Source organism: Drosophila persimilis, unplaced genomic scaffold (genome assembly GCF_003286085.1).
Source record: "Drosophila persimilis strain 14011-0111.01,24,50 unplaced genomic scaffold, DperRS2 tig00000124-arrow-pilon, whole genome shotgun sequence".
NCBI classification, from domain to species: domain Eukaryota; kingdom Metazoa; phylum Arthropoda; class Insecta; order Diptera; family Drosophilidae; genus Drosophila; species Drosophila persimilis.
In genome coordinates this window covers 5,258,490-5,274,373 of record NW_020825294.1, presented here as the reverse complement: position 1 = coordinate 5,274,373, position 15,884 = coordinate 5,258,490, and the positions used below count along the sequence as shown (strand labels likewise).

The window sequence follows — 15,884 nt, the reverse complement described above, 5'->3', positions numbered from 1 at the left end:
GATTCATTTGTGGTTCTATTATATTTCCTATCATCCTAATGATGAACACCTTTGAATATGAAACGACTGTCACCAAGCCGAGGCCAGTTACGGCACCGAGCGGCACTGGCGCATGACGCGGTTTCCTATAAAAGTTTTGGAATCCTATACGACCAAAATGGTTTCGAATAGCTCTCAAAATGAGGCTGTATTTCCCATAACATTTTCTCTTAACCTTTGCAAAGATAAATCAATAATTAATACAAAGTACATTTAAAATATGAATTAATGGCATGAATGATTAATGATTACATGTATCTTACGTTATAAATATTAGTTATTGAATATATTTACAAATGTACAAAATAATACAAGATTCAAATATAGTAAAAGGCATACAATTGCATGGCAACAAAACATACACACACTTTTTTTGGTCAGTCAGTCGTCGAGTAAAGGTCGTTAGGAGTACAAATACTCAAAGTGAGTCCTGGTCTAAGTCGAGAGATTTTGATTTGAAGCGTGAGTTATACGAGTACAAAAGGAGGGCACCACAGGAGAGCCAGGAAGTAGAAGGAGGGCTGTAGTGCACAGACCCAAAACATCAAAGCGCACACACTACACAAAAATGGAGGATCCCTTGTGGACTTATATTAGATCTTTCAAAGAAGATTGAAGAAGTGTTTCAGAAGTTTATACAAAATAGTTAGGTAGGTAGTCCAAAGAGCCCCATGGAATATATAGAAGACAGAGTGTGTAGGAAGATTTTGTACAATTATTTGATGCTTTCTGTTGTGTTTTTTTTTGTAGGCTTTCGTTTGAATAACTCTCTACGTCCGTGCAGCAGTTGGGAGTGTGCGTGAATGTATCTTTTACCATACCTTTGGCGTTCCTACCTCGTGGCACCAAATTGTGTAGGCCACTATGATCCCTGCTGATTTTCTGCACCTCTCCATCCTCCGTGGGCGTAATGAGATCCCAGATGAATGTCTTGATCTTCTCGTCCCCCTTGTACACCTGCAGGCAGTAGAGGAGCTGTAAGGGGAATGGGAAAACATAGGTTACTTATGAAATGCTGAGAAATGTATTCTGATGTTTGATGTTCGGTTTGGTTTCTTTCAGCGGGTTGAGAAGTTGTGTTTTTACTCAGCGAAAACCTAAAGTTCTCTCAATATTAGCATAGCTTGGTCATCATTAAGTTTTGTCGTCCGTAAATGATATAAATGATTTGGTCCTGTGGTCTGTAATACTTACGATTATGCGGGCACAATCCTCAACATCAATATCGCGCCAGCCGCGCTTGAATTGTCCCAATTCCAAAAGTTCTGACCAGCGGCCCCAACTGCAAAAAGATCGCACACAAAATTAGTCTTTGAATTTTGAAAGAATATATATTAATAAAGTTTTGTCTGTAACGACAGGATTTTTAAGTGATAGGATTCCTTGGAATGATAAACAGACTGTAAATTTCTTAGATTTTCAGAATCGATACACGATTTTCCTGTGCATTGGACAGGTGAGAATGCAACAATGTGTAACGATCGAACACTTTACCCGTCTATTATTTGTCACTTATCTTTCCCCTTAACAATCTAGTTATCCTACATATTCATGTATAGTTTTCTGAAATGCTACAAAACCATATCATAGTCATATTAAAGAAAAATTAAATCTTTTATCCATCTTTCTTCACTAATATTAAGTAAACCAAACCAATAGCAACACCAAGATGAGTACGTCGGGGCTTAGTTTGAAGACGACGACGCCGTCGATGATGTTGAGCCGCAAGTCCGATATCAAGTCGCGTCTCAGCCACAAGTCTGGGACTAACCAGCAGGACTATGTGGCGCCGCAGGACCTGGACATTACGGCCATTACGTATAAATTCTATTTGGAGGAATACCGCAGCTATACGCCCGAGGAGCGTGTCGCACGATTGGCCACCTTCGATGCCATGGAAATGCTGCAGACCATCGAGCAAATTCACAACGATGTGGCAACCATGAAGCTGGAGAATTACATTATGGTCGAGTTTCTGGAGAAGAATGATCCAAAGCTATTGATTGGCCTGCGACAGCGTCGCACTTCGATAATGAAACGCTTGCAGAACAAGCAGCGAACATCGTTGCATGGCAGTCAGATGATGAGCAGCCGGAAGTCGAGCTCCAAGCGTTCTATACCCGTCTCCACATCACATCTGGCGTCCATGTTACCCGCAGGCGCCGATAGACGGCGTGGCGTGGAATACAAACTGAATTACAAGGCCAAGGCAGAGATGGCCGAGAAAAGGGCAGCCGAATTGGAGAAGCGTGTGGTGGACATCGAAAGGAATGGTAAGAATTGATGTTCCTTTCCATTAAATGCCCTTCAATGTGTCCCCTTTAGCCATGCTGGAGGTTAAGCAGCTGCGTGCCAAGATCGAAGAGCTGCGGGCTCGCAGCGAGGAGACCATGGAGACGGAGAACAACTTCATGTTGCACTTTCTGCGCGACGAGAACGATCTGGCCTTCCTGGAGTCGGCCACAGAGCGACAAATCGAGCGAAAGCTGCGCAAATTCACCAGCAATTGGTTCAAGAACGCCCGGGCTCTGCTTGGGACCATGAAGCTAACGATTGTCTCGCTGCAGGAGACCTGCCAGCAGCATCGTGCTGATCTCATCACAAAATCGGATCTAAGTGGAATCCTCACGGCCGTCGACTTTGAGAAACTGATCATCAAGCGCACGGAGCTGATCAATCAGCTGGAGGAGAAGAACATCCACATGGCGGGTCTCAAGGGCGTTACCGGGAAGACCTCCCTGGCGATGACCGAGGAGAAGCAGGCCATGATGAACCTAGAGTCCGAGATGCGTACGGTTCTCAATCGCACCGAGGAGGTATCTCGAGCCATTTCCAAGCTGGAAAAGGAAGTGGCCATCGTCCAGCTGCACAACGAGAAAGACTCGGTGACCCTCGACGAGCTGCGCGCCCAACTGCAGGAGTACGAGGCGCCCAGTGTCAGCGAGTATATCGAACGCAAGGAGGAGGCTCTCGTTCTCGAGAAGGAGGAGAAAATGCTCCATCGCAAGATCTACATCCTGAACATGAAGCTTAACAATCTTATTCGTCGCCGTATGCGCATCTCTGAATTTTAAAGCTCTTTGATCTCTGATCTGGAGATATATTTCTGTTTAAAACACAAATTAATATCATTTGATTGAGTTAATGCCTAAGAAGAAGCCGTTTTCATTCTTAAAGGTTGCAGGATATCCTGTGATATTAGACTGATTTCTATCCTAGAATCCTCTCATTGCAGATCTTTCTTTTTATGGTAAAAAAAAAACCAACTTACCCAAAGGAAAGCAGACCCTTTTCCACCTTGAAGCATTCGGATTTGGCCCAATTTCCATACTGAATCTCCTCCAAACCCAAGGCGGCCAAGGCATCACGCTCACGTGGTAGGTACTCCTCATGGCCCTTCTCTCTTTTGTCCCTGCCGCGATCGCGCTTCTCCTTGCGGCGTCGCGAACGTAGACCTGAATAGGGAAAACATTATAGGTCTCATGAATACTATTTGGTGGCTAGTGCGATGATTTTCTTACCTATTCCTCCCTCTTCATCGCTGTTTTCATTCGACGAATCCTCGGAATTGAGTTCCATTACATCCTCATGACCATAGCGTTTGATCTGAGTGCGCCGTCGCGGCTCAGAGAGTACCAGATCTTCGGTTTCATCGCGTTCGCAGGCATCGGGGTCTATGTCCACTTTCTTGGCCCATTTGGTCCAAAAGTCGGGATCATCGATGGTGATGTCCGATCGATTGCCGGAGGCGGCAAATGAGGCCTTCGAGAAGGTGGAACCCTTCTCCGATTCCATGGTAATGACCTGAGTGCGTCGCTTTAGGATCGAATCGATATCCTCCTCACAGAACTTATCCCCTGCATTGTCGTCGTCCATGACGGCCCCATAGGCACCTTTTTTGAGGAGATCTTCGATCTCCTTCTTGGACAACTGCTTGTTGTTGCCATCCTTGGAGCCCTGGGTGTTCATCGACTGGAGGACGGCCTTGTCGAGTCCGAGCTTCATCGAGGCCTTGTCGAACATCTCCCGCTCGTAGGTGTTCCTGCAGAGCAGTCGATAGATCTTCACCATTTTGCGCTGCCCGATACGATGGCATCGGGCCTGGGCCTGCAGATCATTCTGGGGATTCCAGTCCGAATCGTAGATGATCACCGTATCGGCCGCCGTCAGATTGATACCCAATCCGCCCGCCTTCGTGCAGAGCAGAAAGACAAAGCGATCGGAGCCGGGCTTCGAGTAGCGATCGATGGCCTCCTGTCGGAGATTACCGCGAATGCGTCCATCGATCCGCTCAAAGGGATACTTCCGGTAGACAAGATAATCCTCTAGAATGTCCAAGCAGCGGACCATCTGACTGAAGATCAGCACACGATGGCCATTGGCCTTCAGTTTGGGCAGGAGTTTGTCAATCAACACCATTTTTCCCGCCGAGAGAATCAAATTCTTGTAATAGGATTCGGGATCTTCGCCATGTTGCGACTTGAAATCGTACTGAATCTGCTCCTCGGCTCCATTGAGCAGATACGGATGGATGCAGCACTTGCGCAGCTCCATCATGGTGTTCATCAGATTGGGTATATTGGCCGATGTGGTGCCCTTTTTCAGGAAACTAAAGTTCTGTTCGAGTATGCCGCGATAGTACTTCTTCTGGATATTCGTGAGCTCCACCTCGATGATGGTCTCTTCTTTGGGCGCCAGTGATTTCTCCACGTCATCTTTGAGACGCCGCAACATCATGGGTTTCAGCAGTGCCTGCAGTTTGTTCACCTCCTCCTCATTTCGGAGGTTCCCGAATTCTGTCATGAACTCCTCCTGAGAGGAGAACTGCGCGGGTTCTAGGAAATTCAACAGAGAAAACAATTCGCTAATGTTGTTCTGGAGTGGCGTGCCGGACAGTAGGACCCTATGCTCGAGATTCAGCTGTCGCAATCCCTCGAGGAGTTTACAATTGCGATTCTTCAATCGATGCGCCTCATCAATCACACACAGACGCCAATTGAACTGCTTGAGGTCCATATAGTCTGTGACAATCATCTCAAAGGTGGTTATAAGTACATTAAACTTAATGGGTTCCTTCAGCACCTTTCCGCTGTCTGTTTTGTAGTAGAACTCGTAGTCCTGTATCATCTGTTTGCTGGTCACCGAACCGTGATACACCACAATGTTCATGTCCGTCCAACCCTCAAACTCTCGCTGCCAATTGGGTATCGTCGAAAGGGGGGCTATGACCAGAAAAGGTCCTCTTATTCCAAACTCATAAACCGAATGGACAAAGGTCAAGCTCTGTATGGTCTTGCCGAGACCCATTTCATCGGCCAGTATGCAGTTGTGGGTGTTGAACCAGGAGAACTTTAACCAATTGAGACCCTCCAGCTGGTAGGGACGCAGACTGTTGCCCCCCTTGTAGATGGGCGTCTTCTCCAGCTTCTTCCACTGCTCTGGAGGCGGACGCTTGCGGCTCTTCCACTCGCAACGCAATGGGGTCTTATTGAAACGCAGATACTGCTCGATTTTGTCATTGTCTACGTCTTCCTCGAGCTCCCAGGTGCAGTCCTCGTAGGGCAGAGACTTCCACTTGACGAGATAATGCTTTGTGGTTTCGCCACTGTTCTCGTCCGTATGCACGGACATGTCGAGTACGCGATCGACTTCGGTGAAGTCCTGATTGAAGGGCTCCTCTTCGATGTTCTCGAAGATGTTCACCTGCTGTGACTGCTTCTGCTGGAAGCGACGTATCTTGGCGGCCACACGGCGATCGCCCTTGAGGAGCTCCTCCTCGGTGCGCCACTCGCAGTGGAGGTAACTGAAATTGCGATATTTCACAAAATATTCCTCAACATCGATGTAAACGGGTTCGGGTTTGTTCTCCTTGTCCTTGGTATCCCCATCTTCATTGGTCGATTCTTTCTTTTCGGTATCCTCACCCTCTTTGGGGGCGGCGGCGGATTCTTTTTCTGCGCTTTCCTTCTCCGTGGCAGCCTTTGTTTCTTCTGTTCCCTCTGGCTTTGGGGAGGAAGGACTCTTGACGCTTGTCTTGGTGTCCACAGTTTCCTCTTCTGTTGCGGCTGCTGCTGGCTTTGGGGACTTTGCCGAGTCTCCTGCATTTTCTTCCACTTCCATTTTGTCCGAGGTCTCCGATTCCTTGGCCTCATCCTCATTCTCCGTCTCCGATTCCTTCTCCTCTTCCTCGGGAGCCACAGTGGCGGCCTCTTCTTCATCAGTCTTGGCGGCTTCTTCATCTTCTGCCTCGGATTTTGTTTCCTCTGGTGATTTGACAGCTGTCGTTTCAGTCGTTTCATCAACTTCCATTTTCTCTTCATCGGATTTCTCCGAGGATTCTTCTTCGGATTTCTCCGTTTCTTCTTTTTCTAGAGGTTCCTCTTTGGTGTCGTCGACTTCCATTTCAGAGGACTCCGTTTCGGGTTTTGGTTTCTTTTCCTCAAGTTTGCTTTCCGCATCCTTTGATTCTGCTTCGGTTTCTACCTCTGTTTTGGGTTTATCTTCCGTTTCTTTATCCTTTTCTTTAGAATCTTCACTGTCTGCCGCTTTGTCCTCCACTTTTGGCTCTGGCGTCTTCTCTTTGGGCACCTCTGGGATTAGCTCACGTTTGCCCATGCGCATGGCCAGCACCAATTGCACCACCATGCTATCCTCATCTCCCGTGTTGATGTACACGTAATTGGGCTTCGAGGACATGGCAGCGGATGCCGATTCGCTCGAGCTCTGACGCTCCTTCTCCGCTGCAGCGGCGGCTGCTGCCGAGGTGCTGGAACTGGCCTCCAGTTGGCTGCTCTCGTCCATCGCCAGGGAAGGCTTCTCGCCCTCGCCCGCAGAGTTGCCGGCCTCACCCTCGGCGCCAGATTGCGGCTCTGCCTTCTCCACATCGCTACCGGCATTCGAGTTGGCGGCATTTGCCGCGACCGATGATTTCTTGTCCTTTTTGACGGGCGATGCCACCAGCAGAGAGTTCTCGTCATCGGAGAATCGTAGCATCACATCATCGACGTACTTCTTTCGTTGTGTGTTCCTCGAAGAGCGGCGTTTGTTCGAGTCCAGCTCCGAGTCGGGCGGTGGCGATGGCGGGGGCGTGCGATCCATGGTATCGTCTTCGCCATCGGATTCGGGAACAATCCTTCCGCGATTCCTACGCTTCTTGAGGGCCTTGGCCGAGAGGGAGCCACGATTGCGTCGTGCACTGCCTCCATCCTCGGAGTTCGCATTGCGACGACTCCTCGCGGTGGATCGCTTGCGATCCCTGCGACTGGGCGTGGAGGCAGCATCTCCTGCGGAATCTGGCACCGAATCCACAGTCTCGTCTCCCGCCTCAGGATCCTTTTCGTCTTCGTTTGCGCTGCGTGGGATCTTCGACACGGGAATGTCATCATAGTCGGGCGATTCGCCATCGACTCCTGTCCCAACTCCGCCTCCAGACGTGGGTTCCGCTTCGCCATCGGCGTCGCCAGATCCAGACTTGGGGACCAGCGGTTTGTTATCCTCCACTTCGCTGCCGTCTCCTGGCGGTTCGATGCCCTCCTCGCCGTACTGCTTGCGGCGCTTCCCGACACTTCCACGTTTGCGTCCGGGGCCTGGGGAGTCTGTGGAATTGGGGTCCATGGGATCACGGGTTTTCTTGACCTTGGCCGTCCTATCGCGTGGCGGCTTGTTCGGGTCCTTGGGGGTGCGAGGCTTGCGCGGCTTCTTCTTTTTGCCGCTGCCATCGGTGGAGGTGTCCAGCTCGTTGGCCGAGTGCACGTCCTGCGACAGATCGCCCATGCCCTCGCTGTACTCGACCATCCCCACGACGCTCGTGTCGCCCGCTCCCTGGGTCACACAGTCCTCGGACACTGGCAGCTGTGTGGTGGGAATGGCAGCGTTGGCTGCCGCCACCACAACATTCCCGCTGATATCCATCAGATCCTGCTGGCTGCCCGCCTGTCCCGCTTTCTCGCCCTTTTTGGCCCGCGGTTTCCTTGGTTTATTCGCACCCTTGCGACCCCTGCCCGTGGTCGATGACACTTGGGGAGACTCGACCATCTGCTGATTGAGCAAAGGATTTGATCCTCCCATGTAGGGTGGCATGCTCTGGAAGAGCACACACTGTGGCCCACCCGCACACTGTTCTGCCATCTCGTGCTGCTGGAGGAGATTCAAGCGCTCCTGCAGGCGCATCAGCTTTTCCTGATGGTTCGGCTCGTGGCCGGGGGGCATGCAATACAGTTCCTGGATCTGCTGTTGCAGTGCCGCGATCTCCTGTTGATGCAGCATCGGATAGGGAGGATACATGCCCGCTCCTGCTGCATATGGTGGCAGCATTGGGGGCATAACCTGCGCCGCCGCTGCATCATAGCCCGGAGCCAAAGGATGCAATGGCATACCCATCGGAGGAATGGCAGGCGGGGGTACCGGTCCCGTCAGTGCTGGGGTAGCGCTATCCGTGGACATAGCTGTTGCCGGCTGAGATTTCTCTTCGGACATTTCCTCTCCGGATTTCGGGTCCTCTGAGAGGGAGGTCGAGAGATCTCCTCCCAAGGGCTGGCTCAATGTTGTCTGTTCGAGCTCCTCTGTGGTCTTGTCGAGGAGATCATCTTGCCCCACCACTGGCAGTAGCTCTGTGGATGCTGCTCCCATGGAAGCTATATCCTGCGTCTTGGACATGCTCGTCTCATCTTGTGGCAGTTCCGTTTCAGTTACGGAGGCGGCACCTGTGCCTGTGCTGCCACTCAGTCCCCCCTCGCTTTCGCTTTGATTCTTCTCGAATTCCGTGTTTGATGACTGCGAATTGCTGTCCAGCAGGGCAGCCGCTGCAGAGGCAGCATTCGAGGCCACCACAGCCACAGCCGCACTCGACGAGGACATGGAATTCTGATCGAACAGGCCCCCCACATCCACACCACCCACGGCATGCTGTGTAGAGTGCTCTGAAGTCGCGCCATGTGAGTTCGTATCTCTGTCCATTAGGAGCTGCTGCTGGTTGTTGCTGTTAATGCTGCTCTGCGAATTGCTGTCGTGCACGGACGTTGGCTGATTGTTCACGATGCTGTTGGTGCTGCTGTTGCTGCTGCTGTTGTTGCTGTCGTTCGCGGCCACAGCCAACGTTGAGGAATCATTCGAGTTTGCAGTCTCATTCAGTATGCTGCTCAAATGATGAGATGGTGTCGTGGGTGCCTGCTGGTGTTGGACTTGTACTTGCTGGGGCGTCTGCTGTTGCTGTTGTGGTGTTTGTTGCTGGTGCTGTTGCATCTGTTGTGGTATTGGGGAGCTCACATGTGCCGGCGACATTATCTGCTGCTGTGCCTGAGCCTGAGCCTGTGCCTGCGCCTGTGGCTGTACTACCGAGGTCGACGCCGCCGCCTGACTACTGGCATCACCCAATATATTGGCAAACGGATCAAACTGTTGCTGTTGCTGCTGCGCCTGCGCCTGCACCTGCACCTGCGATTGACCGTAAGTCGGCAGATGCTGCTGCTGCTGCTGTTGGTGATGTGGCGACTGTTGGTGTATGGGCGATTGATGTTGCAACTGGTGATGCGGCGATGTCAATGTTGGTTGCGGAGGTCCTGCTGCAGCTGCCTCCATATTCGGCTGTTGCATCAAATGATGCATACTGGGTAGGCTTTGCTGGTGCAAAGGCGAGGACATGGCCGAGATTTGGGGCTGTTGCTGCTGTTGGTTGCTGCTGCTGCTTCCTCCAGAGCTGCCACCGCCTCCTCCCACTATATCGTTGATGGAATGCTGCAGTTGGTCATTGAGCGATTGCTGTTGCTGCTGTTGTTGCTGTTGTTGTTGCTGCTGCTGTTGTTGTTGCTGCTGCTGCTGTTGGTGCTGCTGCTGCACTTGTTGTTGCTGCTGTTGTTGTGTTGTTGCCACTGGCGGTTGCGGCTGGGCCGCCACAGGTGGCACAACCACTTGTTGCTGCTGCGTTGGCTGTGGTTGCTGCTGGCCCATTGCCTGACCATACATGCTCAATTGTTGCTGGTGATGCTGCTGCTGGGCTGCCTGCAACATTGCCGCCGCCGCTGCCGCCTGCTGCTGTTGCTGCTGCGCAGCGGGTGGTGGTGCCTGCTGTTGCTGCTGCTGCTGCTGTTGTACCTGCTGCTGCTGTGCCGCCGCCTGTGCCTGTTGCGCCGCCTGCTGCTGTGCCGCCGCCTGCTGCTGGGCCGCCGCTTGTGCCTGCGCCTGTTGCTGCTGCTGCTGCATGGCCGCCATATGCTGGGGGCCACCCCATTGCTGGTGATGCTGCTGCTGCTGTGGTGACGGCGAAGCCGGCATCCTGGGACCCACAACGGCACTCCTGTACGCCGAAGGATAGTCCATCGGTGGCAGGCCATGCGCCTGGGTGGGCATCACCATTTGTTCGAGTGCCTGGAGAGTGTTCACTGGTGCAGGGACCACTCCGACACTGGGCGGCACGCCCACTCCTACGCCCACGCTGGGCGGCACCTTGGAACTGGCTCCCGTGCTCCCACCGACCGGTGGCTGCGGCCTGGGCGATGGCAGACCGACCATTCCCTGTATGCTGTGCTGGCTGGGCTGTGTGTTCACCTGCTGCTGCTGGGCGTTCACCTGTTGCTGCTGCTGTTGTCCCTGACTGCTCTGTGGCGGTGGCTTCGCTGGCGACACGCCCACGGGTCGCGGCGACATCTGTGGATGCGGTGACATGGTGGGCGGACGCGGCGACATCTGTGGCGAGAGTTGCGGGAACGGCGCCCTATACTGAGGCGAGGAGTTGAGCTGTGCCGCCGCCTGCTGATGCTTGCTCGAAGACATGTACGGAGGCGCAGCCTGCTGCTGCTGTTGTTGCTGCTGGGGGTTCACCTGTTGCTGCTGCTGCTGGTGGTGACTCCCATAGCTGGGCGGCATTCCCATGTGTGGCGGCGGCAGACCGGCTCCTGGGATCTGTTGCTGCTGCTGCATCAGACCCACATGATTCGGCTGCTGCTGTTGTTGCGCCTGCTGCTGCTGCGATTGGAGCTGCTGCTGCTGGTGGGCCCCCAATTGTTGCGCTGCCTGCTGCTGCTGCGCGGTCAAATGGTGGCCCGGTGGCGCTGCGCTCGGCACATGCTGGCCATAGGCCGAGGCCTGATCGAGTCCCGCATGTCCGTAGCCCACATGCTGTGGAGCACCCCGTCCCGGCTGATGCTGCATCGGACTGCCGTATGGACTGTGGGCGTAGGCCTGCGGTGCGGCCGGTTGTCCCGCTTGAAGGGCACTAGTTGGTGCGCCACTCACGCCCACTCCCACGCCGGGATAGAGCGGATGCTGACCAGGGACCTGCGGATAGTGCTGCGGCAGTCGAGCCTGCTGCTGGCTCTGCTGCTGCTGCTGTTGTTGCTGCTGCTGCTGTTGCTGCTGTGGCGTGGGCGGTTGCTGTTGTTGCTGTTGCTGCTGGGGCGCCAGACTCCCGTAGCCCGTCATCATGCTCTGTTGGGCTCCGTACGGAGCCAGTTTCTGCTGCTCCTGCTGTCCGTACGCGGGCATATGTTGGCGGTAGGCGCTGGCATTGCTCTGACGCTGCTGCTGCGCCGGTGGAGCTGCCTGCGGATGTCCATATGCCCCCAGGCCGGCTCCCGGATACGCTGCTGCCTGTCCCGGTACCGAGGGGGCTGCTCCCCATCCACTTAGATCACCCATTCCGACTCCAACGCCCATGCTCGCCGCATGCTGGTCGGCGGCCCCCAGCCCGTACAGATTCTCCGCCGTTGGCTGGTACGATGGATATTGTGGCTGCTGCTGAAGCGGATGTGGAGCTCTGTGGCGCGGCGGATAACCTCCCGGTGGGCCCATTGCCCGAGGATTTGCCGCTGCGGCGGCTGCTGCGGCGGCGGCCGCATCGTAACGGTAATAGGGATCTCTATAAAGAAGGAAAGACCGAAAAAAGGACAGTGAATTAGAGATAAGTTAACCATAGGATATAGAGGGTGTTCTAGCCTTAACTAAGTTCATAACCAAGTCCTTCTGTTTGCTTATCAATTTCTTTGCAGAATACCATTCTGCCATTTATAATATATAATTCTATACGGAATTCTGTCTGTCCGTCAGACCGTGTTGTTTGTCGCCTTGTTCTCAGAGACGATAAGAGCAACCTTACACAATTTTATGTGCAGACTACTGTGATATCACACTGAATCAAGTTTTATTCCACAATCAAAGAGTATGACCGATCTGGTATAGATCGGATCATTATTAGTTAGTATGACCCTTCCAAACGCTATCTCCCCCTTTTTCTCTATCTCTTCCCCACACTCTTCCTCGCCTATTGTGCACCACCGCGGAAATATAACGGCTGGCATTGGTGTGAGAAGAGAGAAATAGACAGAAACAGATAAAATATTTGAAAATTCTAATCAATTCTAGTCACTAGGCGGGAGAAGGATAACAGAAGTGCAAGAATTAACATTAGAATATATGTCATAGTGGTCTTGGTTCCTCTTTTTCTGTCTACGTTTTTTCCCTTACTCATGGCAAGAGTGAGAGAGATCGCTGTCTGCGCTGTCCGCCAAAGGCTGAAACAATCCCAAACATCTTAAAAAGCGAAGCTGGCTTATTTTTACAGATAAATAGAAAATGAAAACTTCATAAATAGGAGCAGAACACATTCCATTTACTTAAAAACAAAGTCTACAACGCGCGATTCTTTCTGTTGGTAATTGCATAATCTTTGTTAAAATCCTTAACCATTATCTGATCAAAATGTGATACGAATTCTATGTTTTTATTGGCTGCAAAATATGGAATGAATCTTTAAATTTAAAGACTCCTTCCTCCCCATCTTCTCAACTATTCAACCCATTTCAAAAACCTCTTGGGGTGACATTCTACCCAAAAACAAGCAAAAAAAAAAGGATAAAAAAGGATAATAAAAACTCACCCTTGATGATTTCCGTGAAACATATTTTGTGCATTTCCATCCATCAGATTTTTTAAACGCAGCGCACACAGAAATGTCCGTTACGCGTCGATGGAGACGCGACGCTGCGTTTTTTCTAGGTTTGGTCGTCTATTGGCTTAATTTTGATGCTGCTCTCTGCGCGTGGCCGTTGTCAAAAGGTGGAAATCGGGGAACTGCAACTGGAACTGGAATTCGGTTTCGAGCTCGAGTTCAAGTTCCGTTTTCGGGGGGGTTGCCGGGGACCCCTGAATATATATATATAATTTTTTGTTTGTTTTGTTATTGTTGTTGGGGCCTCCTCTGTCGCACTTTCTTTCACTATTTATATGTATATTATATTCGTTTATAGATTTCTTTTGTTTCTAACTACTAAACTTAATTACAACTGATGTGCAATTTAACGTCTTGATGTTGCTTTCATATAGTATTATTAAAGTCATTTGATTTTCTTGTTTCGCGCACTTCATGGCCGACCTTTGACATATTCGCAGTGAAACACATTTGCTCACAGCTGGAAATCAACAAAATAATCATTCGATTAATATTAGTACAAAATTCTTGTGGTTTATAAATGGGTCTACGTTAAACGGCAATCTATCAGATGAGAAGGCATATTTTTTGTTTGGCGAGCGTATTTTAAGCGAAATTTGCATAGTTCTTAGGTATTTGTTTGTTTAATCTGAAAATATAAGAAGAAAATACGAATTTTAGTCAGAAATATCTACTGATATGGTAGGAACTAATGGTAAATATAATATTTCACAAAAGTTAAGCTCTTGTGTCTGACAACCGAGGCAATGTGCCTCAAAAAAAAACCTTCTGATTGGCGCTTAAATATTAAATATCCCTTGGTATTAAATTTAAATCTTTACTTAAATCTAACGATAAATATTGCTTCTTTAATATAGATCATCGGCTATGATGATGATTATGGACTGAAGAAGACGGAAAACAGATGGAAACACAACACAAATACGTGTTTCAATGATAAATATTTGTGCATACTGAAGTCGAAGATTGTTGCTAATATTTATAACTATTTTGTACTTAACATAGGCTAGAATTGTTGTTGCGATTGTTGCTGTTGCATCAAGTTTTAAGGGGAAAAGCTATACGCTTATGAATTTCGAATATTGTCACATAGAACGTACAGTTTGACCCCTCAAATTTTTGAGCAGATGGGGAAATGATTTTGGGTCTATAGTTCACTTAATAAATTTAAAAAAATAAATAAAACATAAATAGTACAACCAAATTATATTGTGGGAATAGCCATGAATGAATGAAGGTAATGAAATGCAATAGTTGCAAATAATATTTAACAAACTCTTTAACAGATTTAAAATTATAAAGATTATAAAAATATAAGAACCAAAATATTAGTAAGGGGATGTTATTCGTTTGCATGGCTATAAATTCATTATAGAATCCATAAGGAATAAATTGAAACAAAATTAAAATGAAAATTTGTTCGTGGGGGGGAGCAAATATTTGCTAGGAAGGCAAATAAAATAATGATGAACTAGAACTAGTTCATACTTTATACTCGCATGAGTGAAGTATGAACCACCCACCCAAAATGTTTCAAAAAATAAAACAAAGATCAAGTGTAAAATAATTAAATGATTCACTGGTTTTTCTGAACGACTCTGAATGGCGGAGCCGGCAAATAAAAAGAAGGGTAGATGGTCGAACAGAGGTTGGTAGTTTCCTTTTAGGAATGGACATGAATATTGCCTGGGAGTTTGGTTGGGGTTGGGCTTGGGCTTTCGATTCGGAATGTTGTTGGGTGTTGGGTTGGTTTCGGTTTCGGCTTTGGTTTCGGTTTCGGTGGGGGTAGAAAATCTTATGCGGCGACAGTGAGAAAAACAATGGCAACTCTATCGATTTTTCTCGCATTGTCTCCGACGCGCGTTGCCCGTTTTTAGCCGAAAATCTAAAGTAGCAGAAAAACGGCAACAAAACGAGAGCGAGAAGGAGAAGAAGAAGGAGGCAGAAAACAAAAAAAATAAGAAAAATGCGGGTGGGTTGACTGACTGGTTCATGGGTGGTGGGGTGGTGGGGTGTTGGGGTGGCGTGGAGCTGCAGAAGTAGGGAGTGTGGAGTGCAGAGCGGGGGAAGCTGCGAGAGCCAAAAGATATGCAAATGCCACCAGCAAAGAGAAGGAGATTCGAGGAGCTAGTGGAGTGTGGCGGTGTGGGGTGGCAAAGGTGTGGTGTCTGTTTTATGGTGTGTTTCTGTCTGTGTCGGCGCGAGTGTGTGTGTGTGTGTGTGTGTGCAAATGGAAAGTAGAGATAGACACAGAGAGACATAGAGACAACAACAACAACAACTATAGCGAGAGGAACCATATCTCTCGTACATAGAGATATGCAGTTACATACACAACCGAAATTTGCTGCTGCTGCTGGCTGCTTCTGCTACTGCTCTTGTGTACTGTTATAAATACGTGCGCACATACAGTGTGTACAACTTGTATTCGTACACCCTGCAAAAACGGCAACGTGTTTGTAGGAGAGTTATGTTGTTTTTATATTGAATCTAAAATATAATACAGTGATGTGCAATAGACTGTTTTTCTTGTAAACAAAATATGTAAACAGAATCATAATTAATATTTTTAGCATTAAAGTACCGCAATAGTGAAACTGGGTCCTTGGTAATCATATCGTATTATTTATGGACGCCCAAAACTTTTCTTTGTTTAGAGGGTGTACGCATACTTTTCGGTGCGAGTGTCTTTTGACAGGGGTAAAGGCAAAGGCAGAGGCAGCGACAGAGGCATCGCCGCAGTCAGTCAACCAGTGAACCGCACATACACACATTCACATTTGCACACATCTCCATTCATTCAGCCACACAGAGATTCAGACACAGAGAGAAACATATCATCAGCGAAACTTATGCGAAGAGTGCATGGACGGTCGGTCGCCTGCCATGGGGCTAAGCGGAGAGC

At 49.5% G+C, this 15,884-nt stretch overlaps 2 protein-coding genes across 2 annotated transcripts in view; one reads left to right on the top strand and one right to left on the bottom strand.

The window, feature by feature from the left end:
- The window catches only part of LOC6593600, a 49,279-nt gene that overhangs the window by 25,135 nt on the left and 8,260 nt on the right, over positions 1-15,884 (bottom strand). Inside the window, exons 2-8 of the mRNA XM_026987935.1 lie at positions 12,908-13,439; positions 10,216-11,890; positions 9,874-10,131; positions 3,561-9,804; positions 3,311-3,494; positions 1,234-1,321; positions 861-1,014 (exon numbers count right to left, since the gene is read on the bottom strand). Of these exons, the coding sequence (XP_026843736.1) occupies positions 861-1,014; positions 1,234-1,321; positions 3,311-3,494; positions 3,561-9,804; positions 9,874-10,131; positions 10,216-11,890; positions 12,908-12,951 (8,647 nt within the window). The 5' untranslated portion in view covers positions 12,952-13,439. The remainder of the gene's footprint in view (positions 1-860; positions 1,015-1,233; positions 1,322-3,310; positions 3,495-3,560; positions 9,805-9,873; positions 10,132-10,215; positions 11,891-12,907; positions 13,440-15,884) is intronic.
- On the top strand, positions 1,657-3,173 carry LOC6593601. Its single transcript, XM_002018620.2, has 2 exons — positions 1,657-2,312; positions 2,365-3,173. Exons 1-2 carry the CDS (start codon positions 1,709-1,711, stop codon positions 3,111-3,113), a joined length of 1,353 nt encoding a protein of 450 aa, XP_002018656.1. The 5' UTR covers positions 1,657-1,708; the 3' UTR covers positions 3,114-3,173.

Coding starts and splice junctions, on each gene's coding strand:
- LOC6593601 (XM_002018620.2), top strand. CDS start 1,709: ATGAGTACGTCGGGGCTTAGTTTGAAGACGACGACGCCGTCGATGATG. Junction 2,313..2,364: donor GGTGGACATCGAAAGGAATG/GTAAGAATTGAT, acceptor TGTCCCCTTTAG/CCATGCTGGAGGTTAAGCAG.